Source organism: Littorina saxatilis, linkage group LG17 (genome assembly GCF_037325665.1).
Source record: "Littorina saxatilis isolate snail1 linkage group LG17, US_GU_Lsax_2.0, whole genome shotgun sequence".
NCBI lineage: Eukaryota > Metazoa > Mollusca > Gastropoda > Littorinimorpha > Littorinidae > Littorina > Littorina saxatilis.
In genome coordinates, this window is record NC_090261.1 from 65,140,995 (window position 1) to 65,154,352 (window position 13,358).

At 40.7% G+C, this 13,358-nt stretch overlaps 1 protein-coding gene across 3 annotated transcripts in view; it reads right to left on the bottom strand.

The window, feature by feature from the left end:
* LOC138952186 (AP-4 complex subunit mu-1-like) overlaps positions 1-13,358 on the bottom strand; it is a 37,465-nt gene that overhangs the window by 14,554 nt on the left and 9,553 nt on the right. For 2 of the 3 annotated variants that reach the window (XR_011451320.1, XM_070323788.1), the window contains exons 9-12: positions 11,287-11,393; positions 10,890-10,978; positions 1,603-1,701; positions 311-428 (exon numbers count right to left, since the gene is read on the bottom strand). Coding sequence is in view for 2 of the 3 variants with exons in the window: in XM_070323788.1 (XP_070179889.1) it covers positions 311-428; positions 1,603-1,701; positions 10,890-10,978; positions 11,287-11,393 (413 nt within the window). In the remaining variant the exon portion in view is untranslated. Of the gene's footprint in view, positions 1-269; positions 429-1,602; positions 1,702-10,889; positions 10,979-11,286; positions 11,394-13,358 lie in introns of all 3 variants that reach the window. The other variant, XM_070323789.1, reaches the window with a different exon arrangement.

The window sequence follows — 13,358 nt, forward strand, 5'->3', positions numbered from 1 at the left end:
GTGAACATGATAACTGTAGTCACCCTGAGCTGTGTGTTGTGGTGAACATGATAACTGTAGTCACCCTGAGCTGTGTGTTGTGGTGAACATGATAACTGTAGTCACCCTGAGCTGTGTGTTGTGGTGAACATGATAACTGTAGTCACCCTGAGCTGTGTGTTGTGGTGAACATGATAACTGTAGTCACCCTGAGCTGTGTGTTGTGGTGAACATGATAACTGTAGTCACCCTGAGCTGTGTGTTGTGGTGAACATGATAACTGTAGTCACCCTGAGCTGTGTGTTGTGGTGAACATGATAACTGTAGTCACCCTGAGCTGTGCAATGCTTTCCTCAGCGTTACTCATGTTGCGTATGATCCACTCCACGCGCTGGGTCTGTTTGTTGAAGTCCAGCGACTCACTCAGGCCCTTCACACGCTGACTCACACTGAAACAACACAATATATATATATACAGTAGAACCTGCCCCCCAATTTAACATTTTCCCCTTTTTAAAACCTTGATTTTTCAGATTTTTTTTTTCATAACCTCCTCAAAAACCAATGCTATTATGTTGTAGGGTTTAGCGCACCTGGAGTGCTGAAGTACAGACTCCCAAAATGAAACCCCTTTTTAAGACCTTGATTTTACAGATTGTCTATTCTTAACAACTGTAAATTGACCTCTATTCCATGACACCACCCCCCGCCCCCCCCCCCCCTTTTTACATTTAATCAAGTTTTGACTAAATATTTTAACGTAGAGGGGGGAATCGAGACGAGGGTCGTGGTGTGTGTGTGTGTGTCTGTCTGTCTGTGCGTGTGTGTGTGTAGAGCGATTCAGAGTAAACTACTGGACCGATCTTTATGAAATTTGACATGAGAGTTCCTGGGTATGATATCCCCAGACGTTTTTTTCATTTTTTCGATAAATGTCTTTGATGACGTCATATCCGGCTTTTTGTAAAAGTTGAGGCGGCACTGTCACACCCTCATTTTTTAATCAAATTGATTGAAATTTTTGTAAAGCAATCTTCGACGAAGGCCGGACTTCGGTATTGCATTTCAGCTTGGTGGCTTAAAAATTAATTGATGACTTTGGTCATTAAAAATCTGAAAAATGTAATTAAAATTATTTTTTTATTAAACGATCCAAAACTACGTTTATCTTATTCTTCGTCATTTTCTGATTCCAAAAACATATAAATATGTTATATTTGGATTAAAAACAAGCTCTGAAAATTAAAAATATAAAAATTATGATTAAAATTAAATGTCCAAAATCGATTTAAAAACAATTTCATCTTATTCCTTGTCTGTTCCTGATTCCAAAAACATATAGATATGATATGTTTGGATTAAAAACACGTTCAGAAAGTTAAAAAGAATAGAGATATAGAAAAGCGTGCTATCCTCCTCAGCGCAACCGCTACCGCGCTTTTCTGGATTGTTAATTTCACTGCTTTTGCCACGAGCGGTGGACAGACGATGCTACGAGTGTACGGTCTCGCGGAAAAAATGCAAAGCGTTCAGTTTCATTCTGTGAGTTCGACTGAGCTTGACTAAATGTTGTATTTTCGCCTTACGCGACTTGTTAAACCTCATTTTGGGTTTCCCCAGTACCTGGACACGGAGGCGGGCAGGGGGAGAACAATGTGGAGCTTGACCAGTTTGCTGCTCCATGGGACGTTGAGGCTGACACGCAGCTTGACACTCACATCCCTGAAACACCATGGAATGACAAGTAAGTAATACACATACACACACTCACATCCCTGAAACACCATGGAATGACAAGTAAGTAATACACATACACACACTCACATCCCTGAAACAACATGTAATGACAAGTAAGTAATACACAGACACACACTCACAGCCCTGAAACAACATGTAATGACAAGTAAGTAATGCACAGACACACACTCACAGCCCTGAAACACCATGGAATGACAAGTAAGTAATACACATACACACACTCACATCCCTGAAACACCATGGAATGACAAGTAAGTAATACACAGACACACACTCACATCCCTGAAACACCATGTAATGACAAGTAAGTAATACTCAGACACACACTCACATCCCTGAAACACCATGGAATGACAAGTAAGTAATACACATACACACACTCACATCCCTGAAACACCATGTAATGACAAGTAAGTAATACACATACACACACTCACATCCCTGAAACACCATGGAATGACAAGTAAGTAATGCACAGACACACACTCACAGCCCTGAAACACCATGGAATGACAAGTAAGTAATACACATACACACACTCACATCCCTGAAACAACATGTAATGACAAGTAAGTAATACACAGACACACACTCACAGCCCTGAAACAACATGTAATGACAAGTAAGTAATGCACAGACACACACTCACAGCCCTGAAACAACATGTAATGACAAGTAAGTAATGCACAGACACACACTCACAGCCCTGAAACACCATGTAATGACAAGTAAGTAATACACAGACACACACTCACAGCCCTGAAACAACATGTAATGACAAGTAAGTAATGCACAGACACACACTCACAGCCCTGAAACACCATGTAATGACAAGTAAGTAATACACAGACACACACTCACAGCCCTGAAACAACATGTAATGACAAGTAAGTAATGCACAGACACACACTCACAGCCCTGAAACACCATGTAATGACAAGTAAGTAATACACAGACACACACTCACATCCCTGAAACAACATGGAATGACAAGTAAGTAATACACAGACACACACTCACAGCCCTGAAACACCATGTAATGACAAGTAAGTAATACACAGACACACACTCACAGCCCTGAAACACCATGGAATGACAAGTAAGTAATGCACAGACACACACTCACAGCCCTGAAACACCATGTCATGACAAGTAAGTAATACACAGACACACACTCACAGCCCTGAAACACCATGTAATGACAAGTAAGTAATACACAGACACACACTCACAGCCCTGAAACAACATGTAATGACAAGTAAGTAATACACAGACACACACTCACAGCCCTGAAACAACATGTAATGACAAGTAAGTAATACACAGACACACACTCACAGCCCTGAAACACCATGTAATGACAAGTAAGTAATACACAGACACACACTCACAGCCCTGAAACACCATGGAATGACAAGTAAGTAATGCACAGACACACACTCACAGCCCTGAAACATCATGTAATGACAAGTAAGTAATGCACAGACACACACTCACACCCCTGAAACACCATGTAATGACAAGTAAGTAATACACAGACACACACTCACAGCCCTGAAACACCATGTAATGACAAGTAAGTAATACACAGACACACACAGACACACACTCACAGCCCTGAAACACCATGGAATGACAAGTAATGCACAGACACACACTCACATCCCTGAAACACCATGTAATGACAAGTAAGTAATACACAGACACACACAGACACACACTCACATCCCTGAAACAACATGTAATGACAAGTAAGTAATACACAGACACACACTCACATCCCTGAAACAACATGTAATGACAAGTAAGTAATACTCAGACACACACTCAGAGCCCTGAAACACCATGTAATGACAAGTAAGTAATACTCAGACACACACTCACAGCCCTGAAACACCATGTAATGGCAAGTAAGTAATACTCAGACACACACTCACAGCCCTGAAACAACATGTAATGGCAAGTAAGTAATACTCAGACACACACTCACAGCCCTGAAACACCATGTAATGGCAAGTAAGTAATACTCAGACACACACTCACAGCCCTGAAACAACATGTAATGGCAAGTAAGTAATACTCAGACACACACTCACAGCCCTGAAACACCATGTAATGACAAGTAAGTAAAACACAGACACACACAGACACACACTCACAGCCCTGAAACAACATGTAATGGCAAGTAAGTAATACTCAGACACACACTCACAGCCCTGAAACAACATGCAATGACAAGTAAGTAATACTCAGACACACACTCACAGCCCTGAAACACCATGTAATGGCAAGTAAGTAATACTCAGACACACACTCACAGCCCTGAAACAACATGCAATGACAAGTAAGTAATACTCAGACACACACTCACAGCCCTGAAACACCATGTAATGGCAAGTAAGTAATACTCAGGACACACACTCACAGCCCTGAAACACCATGGAATGGCAAGTAAGTAATACTCAGACACACACTCACAGCCCTGAAACAACATGTAATGACAAGTAAGTAATACTCAGACACACACTCACAGCCCTGAAACAACATGTAATGACAAGTAAGTAATACTCAGACACACATTCACAGCCCTGAAACACCATGGAATGACAAGTAAGTAATACTCAGACACACACTCACATCCCTGAAACGCCATGTAATGACAAGTAAGTAATGCACAGACACACACTCACATCCCTGAAACACCATGTAATGGCAAGTAAGTAATACTCAGACACACACTCACAGCCCTGAAACACCATGTAATGACAAGTAAGTAATACTCAGACACACACTCACAGCCCTGAAACACCATGTAATGACAAGTAAGTAATACTCAGACACACACTCACAGCCCTGAAACAACATGTAATGACAAGTAAGTAATACTCAGACACACACTCACAGCCCTGAAACACCATGTAATGACAAGTAAGTAATACTCAGACACACACTCACAGCCCTGAAACACCATGTAATGGCAAGTAAGTAATACTCAGACACACACTCACAGCCCTGAAACAACATGTAATGACAAGTAAGTAATACTCAGACACACACTCACATCCCTGAAACACCATGTAATGACAAGTAAGTAATACACATACACACACTCACATCCCTGAAACACCATGGAATGACAAGTAAGTAATACACATACACACACTCACAGCCCTGAAACACCATGTAATGACAAGTAAGTAATACTCAGACACACACTCACAGCCCTGAAACACCATGTAATGACAAGTAAGTAATACTCAGACACACACTCACAGCCCTGAAACAACATGTAATGACAAGTAAGTAATACTCAGACACACACTCACAGCCCTGAAACACCATGTAATGACAAGTAAGTAATACTCAGACACACACTCACAGCCCTGAAACAACATGTAATGACAAGTAAGTAATACACATACACACACTCACATCCCTGAAACACCATGTAATGACAAGTAAGTAATACTCAGACACACACTCACAGCCCTGAAACACCATGTAATGACAAGTAAGTAATACTCAGACACACACTCACAGCCCTGAAACACCATGTAATGGCAAGTAAGTAATACTCAGACACACACTCACAGCCCTGAAACACCATGTAATGACAAGTAAGTAATACTCAGACACACACTCACAGCCCTGAAACAACATGTAATGACAAGTAAGTAATACTCAGACACACACTCACAGCCCTGAAACACCATGTAATGACAAGTAAGTAATACTCAGACACACACTCACAGCCCTGAAACACCATGGAATGACAAGTAATGCACAGACACACACTCACATCCCTGAAACAACATGTAATGACAAGTAAGTAATGCACAGACACACACTCACAGCCCTGAAACACCATGTAATGACAAGTAAGTAATACACAGACACACACTCACAGCCCTGAAACACCATGTAATGACAAGTAAGTAATACACAGACACACACTCACAGCCCTGAAACAACATGTAATGACAAGTAAGTAATGCACAGACACACACTCACAGCCCTGAAACACCATGTAATGACAAGTAAGTAATACACAGACACACACTCACAGCCCTGAAACAACATGTAATGACAAGTAAGTAATGCACAGACACACACTCACAGCCCTGAAACACCATGTAATGACAAGTAAGTAATACACAGACACACACTCACAGCCCTGAAACAACATGTAATGACAAGTAAGTAATGCACAGACACACACTCACACCCCTGAAACACCATGTAATGACAAGTAAGTAATACTCAGACACACACTCACAGCCCTGAAACAACATGTAATGACAAGTAAGTAATGCACAGACACACACTCACAGCCCTGAAACAACATGTAACATGTAATGACAAGTAAGTAATGCACAGACACACACTCACATCCCTGAAACAACATGGAATGACAAGTAAGTAATACACAGACACACACTCACATCCCTGAAACAACATGGAATGACAAGTAAGTAATACTCAGACACACACTCACAGCCCTGAAACACCATGGAATGACAAGTAAGTAATACACAGACACACACTCACATCCCTGAAACAACATGGAATGACAAGTAAGTAATACACAGACACACACTCACATCCCTGAAACAACATGGAATGACAAGTAAGTAATACACAGACACACACTCACATCCCTGAAACAACATGGAATGACAAGTAAGTAATACACAGACACACACTCACAGCCCTGAAACACCATGTAATGACAAGTAAGTACATGTAATACACAGACACACACTCACAGCCCTGAAACAACATGGAATGACAAGTAAGTAATACACAGACACACACTCACAGCCCTGAAACAACATGTAATGACAAGTAAGTAATACTCAGACACACACTCACATCCCCGAAACACCATGTAATGACAAGTAAGTAATACTCAGACACACACTCACAGCCCCGAAACAACCTGGAATGACAAGTAAGTAATACACAGACACACACTCACATCCCTGAAACAACATGGAATGACAAGTAAGTAATACACAGACACACACTCACAGCCCCGAAACAACATGGAATGGCAAGTAAGTAATGCACAGACACACACTCACATCCCTGAAACACCATGTAATGACAAGTAAGTACATGTAATACACAGACACACACTCACACCCCTGAAACAACATGTAATGACAAGTAAGTAATACTCAGACACACACTCACACCCCTGAAACAACATGTAATGACAAGTAAGTAATACTCAGACACACACTCACAGCCCTGAAACACCATGTAATGACAAGTAAGTAATACACAGACACACTCACAGCCCTGAAACAACATGTAATGACAAGTAAGTAATACTCAGACACACACTCACAGCCCTGAAACACCATGTAATGACAAGTAAGTAATACACAGACACACACCCCTGAAACAACATGTAATGACAAGTAAGTAATACTCAGACACACATTCACAGCCCTGAAACAACATGTAATGACAAGTAAGTAATACACAGACACACACCCCTGAAACAACATGTAATGACAAGTAAGTAATACTCAGACACACATTCACAGCCCTGAAACAACATGTAATGACAAGTAAGTAATACACAGACACACACTCACATCCCTGAAACAACATGTAATGACAAGTAAGTAATACACAGACACACACTCACAGCCCTGAAACAACATGTAATGACAAGTAAGTAATGCACAGACACACATTCACACCCCTGAAACACCATGGAATGACAAGTAAGTATTACTCAGACACACACTCACAGCCCTGAAACAACATGTAATGACAAGTAAGTAATACTCAGACACACACTCACATCCCTGAAACAACATGTAATGACAAGTAAGTAATGCACAGACACACACTCACATCCCTGAAACACCATGTAATGACAAGTAAGTAATGCACAGACACACACTCACACCCCTGAAACACCATGTAATGACAAGTAAGTAATGCACAGACACACACTCACAGCCCTGAAACACCATGGAATGACAAGTAAGTAATGCACAGACATACACTCACATCCCTGAAACAACGTGTAATGACAAGTAAGTAATAAATGCACAGACACACACTCACACCCTGAAACAACATGAAATGACAAGTAAGTAATACTCAGACACACACTCACATCCCTGAAACAACGTGGAATGGCAAGTAAGTAATACTCAGACACACACTCACAGCCCTGAAACACCATGTAATGACAAGTAAGTAATACTCAGACACACACTCACAGCCCTGAAACAACATGGAATGACAAGTAAGTAATGCACAGACACACACTCACAGCACTGAAACAACATGTAATGACAAGTAAGTAATGCACAGACACACACTCACAGCCCTGAAACACCATGTAATGACAAGTAAGTAATACACAGACACACACTCACAGCCCTGAAACACCATGTAATGACAAGTAAGTAATACACAGACACACACTCACAGCCCTGAAACAACATGTAATGACAAGTAAGTAATGCACAGACACACACTCACAGCCCTGAAACACCATGTAATGACAAGTAAGTAATACACAGACACACACTCACAGCCCTGAAACAACATGTAATGACAAGTAAGTAATGCACAGACACACACTCACAGCCCTGAAACACCATGTAATGACAAGTAAGTAATACACAGACACACACTCACAGCCCTGAAACAACATGTAATGACAAGTAAGTAATGCACAGACACACACTCACATCCCTGAAACAACATGTAATGACAAGTAAGTAATACACAGACACACACTCACATCCCTGAAACAACATGTAATGACAAGTAAGTAATGCACAGACACACACTCACAGCCCTGAAACAACATGTAATGACAAGTAAGTAATACTCAGACACACACTCACATCCCTGAAACAACGTGGAATGGCAAGTAATGCACAGACACACAGACACACACTCTCATCCCTGAAACAACGTCGAATGACAAGTAAGTAATACACAGACACACACTCACATCCCTGAAACAACATGGAATGACAAGTAAGTAATACACAGACACACACTCACATCCCTGAAACAACATGGAATGACAAGTAAGTAATACACAGACACACACTCACAGCCCTGAAACACCATGTAATGACAAGTAAGTACATGTAATACACAGACACACACTCACAGCCCTGAAACAACATGGAATGACAAGTAAGTAATACACAGACACACACTCACAGCCCTGAAACAACATGTAATGACAAGTAAGTAATACTCAGACACACACTCACATCCCCGAAACACCATGTAATGACAAGTAAGTAATACTCAGACACACACTCACATCCCTGAAACAACATGGAATGACAAGTAAGTAATACACAGACACACACTCACATCCCTGAAACAACATGGAATGACAAGTAAGTAATACTCAGACACACACTCACAGCCCCGAAACAACCTGGAATGGCAAGTAAGTAATGCACAGACACACACTCACATCCCTGAAACACCATGTAATGACAAGTAAGTACATGTAATACACAGACACACACTCACACCCCTGAAACAACATGTAATGACAAGTAAGTAATACTCAGACACACACTCACACCCCTGAAACAACATGTAATGACAAGTAAGTAATACTCAGACACACACTCACAGCCCTGAAACACCATGTAATGACAAGTAAGTAATACACAGACACACTCACAGCCCTGAAACAACATGTAATGACAAGTAAGTAATACTCAGACACACACTCACAGCCCTGAAACACCATGTAATGACAAGTAAGTAATACACAGACACACACCCCTGAAACAACATGTAATGACAAGTAAGTAATACTCAGACACACATTCACAGCCCTGAAACAACATGTAATGACAAGTAAGTAATGCACAGACACACACTCACACCCCTGAAACAACATGTAATGACAAGTAAGTAATGCACAGACACACACTCACAGCCCTGAAACAACATGTAATGACAAGTAAGTAATACACAGACACACACTCACATCCCTGAAACAACATGTAATGACAAGTAAGTAATACACAGACACACACTCACAGCCCTGAAACAACATGTAATGACAAGTAAGTAATGCACAGACACACACTCACACCCCTGAAACACCATGGAATGACAAGTAAGTAATACACAGACACACACTCACATCCCTGAAACAACATGTAATGACAAGTAAGTAATACTCAGACACACACTCACATCCCTGAAACAACATGTAATGACAAGTAAGTAATGCACAGACACACACTCACAGCCCTGAAACACCATGTAATGACAAGTAAGTAATACACAGACACACACTCACAGCCCTGAAACAACATGTAATGACAAGTAAGTAATGCACAGACACACACTCACAGCCCTGAAACACCATGGAATGACAAGTAAGTAATGCACAGACATACACTCACATCCCTGAAACAACGTGTAATGACAAGTAAGTAATAAATGCACAGACACACACTCACACCCTGAAACAACATGAAATGACAAGTAAGTAATGCACAGACACACACTCACATCCCTGAAACAACATGTAATGACAAGTAAGTAATGCACAGACATACACTCACATCCCTGAAACAACGTGTAATGACAAGTAAGTAATAAATGCACAGACACACACTCACACCCTGAAACAACATGAAATGACAAGTAAGTAATGCACAGACACACACTCACACCCCTGAAACACCATGGAATGACAAGTAAGACTTAGTAATACACAGACACACACTCACATCCCTGAAACAACGTGGAATGACAAGTAATGCACAGACACACAGACACACACTCTCATCCCTGAAACAACGTCGAATGGCAAGTAAGTAATGCACAGACACACACAGACACACACTCACAGCCCTGTGACCAAAATTTTTTGAATAATATGTAAGTAAAGGCACAGAGACACAGGGCCACCCCCCACCCCTGTTAGCTTCCAAATATTGACAGATATCCTAACTTACTTTGTTACTGGAGTATCTATTTGCTAAATGATCATAACCAAACAATCATCTGCTTTACCTTTGCCCCTCCACTTACATGAGTACAAGGGAAGAAACATTTTCTTAACTCCTTGTCGCACCAGTTAACACACCTGTTCATATAATCTGAAACCTGCAAACTTTTTTCACCTTGTGTTTTCAATTTCGGCAAAGGAGACAAGAACACGGACAGGTAGAGAGACTGAGCTGCCTTCCACACTGTAAGCCATGGCAGAAAACTGAAACATACCAAACACACTACATACATGCTGTGAAAAAAATAAGAACTGCATTACTACAATTTTGCTAAACTACTGATCTAAGGGGAGACAACATTTAATGTATCCTATATTATCCCCAGATCAAATCATTTTATCGTTTTTCTGCCAGTTCTTGGTCTGAAGAGTGCACGAAAACAGCTGGTGGCAAGCATATGCAACCCCCCCCCCACCCCCCCACCTGTCCATTGGGTGGTGCAATCTTCAGAACGTGGTGCTGGTCAAACTCCCCTGTGTCCACACACACACACACACACAGTGACACATACCTGTCCATCAGGTGGTACAATCTTCAGAATGCGGTTTTGGTCAAACTCCCCTGTGTCCACACTCTGGTGGAAGGTGCAGCGGTCAAACTGAGCTGACCGCCCAAACGCTGAAACCACCAACAAAATCATGCAACATTTTGTCAAGTACAATGTAGAAACAAAACATTTACATTGAAGATTCCAGTATAAGGTTTTTAGTGGGTTATTTAAATAGAGAAAATACTGTGTGTGAAACATATTCTTGTTAAACCCTTTTTTTGATCAATAGAACTGGTACAACTTGTTATCTATCCTCCAAATCAGAGTAAAATCATACATGTATATCACACATTCTTTGCTAATGGTGACACTAGGGGGTCGTGCAGTTTAGGTCCTGTTATAACAGCATCATGTCCTACCATCAATGGCAGATTGCATACCATTCAATCTGAAACGAGCATACAAATCCGCAGAATCGGCCGTAACCATGTGCACAGCCGATTTCTATGCGAAAACTAGAATAATGTCCGAAATACCACCAAAAATGGCGGTCAAAAATGGGAATACGCAGGCGGGTCGAGCAACATAAGATTTTTCTATTTAATAACATGATAACTGTATTTTCTTTGTTGTACTTTTGTCAATAAAGGATATGATTATTTCAAAACACCTTTGTCATGTTTTGTGTGTACTGTAAATAGCTCCCCTGCAAAAAGAGCCTTGTTTGCTAGTGATTCCGAGAAAACTACTGAACTGATCTTCATGAAACTTCACATTAGAGTTCCTGGGAATGATATCCCCCGAGTTTTTGTTTTCATTTTTTTGATAGAATTCTTTGATGACGTCATATCCGGCGTTTTTGTGAAAGTTGAGGCAGCACTGTCACACCTTCATTTTTCAACCAAATTGATTAACATTTTGGTCAAGCAATTTTCGACAAAGACCGGACTATGGGTTTGCTTTTCAGCATGGAAGCTACAAAATTAGGTAATGAGTTTGCTCATTTAAGTTGTCATTACTCATTTAAGTTGTCATTAAAAACGAATGTTCAGATGCATAATACAAAATAATTGCATTCTATTCCTCATCTTCTCCTGAATTCAAAAATATATAGATATGTCATGTTAACTCTAAAAATGTGCTCAGAATGAAAATAGGTTCAGTAAGTACTACGATCGCATGCTTCGCGGAGACAAGCGTGACCCGTATCGGTTTTAGCCGAGACTATCGAAATGTAGTCTCGGCGATGACTGGTTTGTGGTGTTGATATCTTAGTTTGATACCGACTGACTAAATGTTTTTATATCACTTCACACGACTTGTTGTTTCTTTGTATTCCCTCCAACTCTTTTAATGGTGTTCTTTTGTCACTTGAAACGCAAGTAATGCTTTATGTTCAATAGTCAGCCGATTCAAACTATTTGAATAGATGTGTGGAACTCTTGATCTGATAATCAGTACATTACGAAGCCAAATCTTGCCTTATTGCCAGAATACATTACCCGTTTTTTTTGCAATGGGCGGTTCTGGTGAGGTTAAGACCTTTTTAGAGCAGAGTACACTTCAAGTTCAAGGAGAAACTGATGATGTACCACCTATTACGTCCGTAGAAACATCGATGGATAACTTTGTATTAACAAATGAAGAAGTCGCAGATGTAATTGGTAAATTAGACCTGAACAAAGCAGTCGGCCCTGACCGCATACAGTGGAGTCCGGGTACAACGAATCTCAAGGGAGATACATTTTAGTTCGTTATATCAGTAATTCGCTGTAGAGTTTTCAACCCTAAATGGCCTTTAGACAAGTTTTCCCACTCACCTTCAAATGATCGTCCCATCGATCTTTCCTTGGAGAGTACAATCTCTGCATGTTTTCAACAGCTTCATAATATAATCCATAGAGGCATAGTTCAAATGTTCACTTTACTGTCACAATTTTAGAAGTCAAATTTAAAAAGTCGTGTAAAAGCATGTACACACTACCCTGGCCAAGTTTCCTCTCAAGACATCAAAGAGACCGCCCCATAGGTTAAACTCCCCATAGGTTAAACTCGATCACTGACCCGGGTGCAGGAAGTGCTTCCTCTCTCAT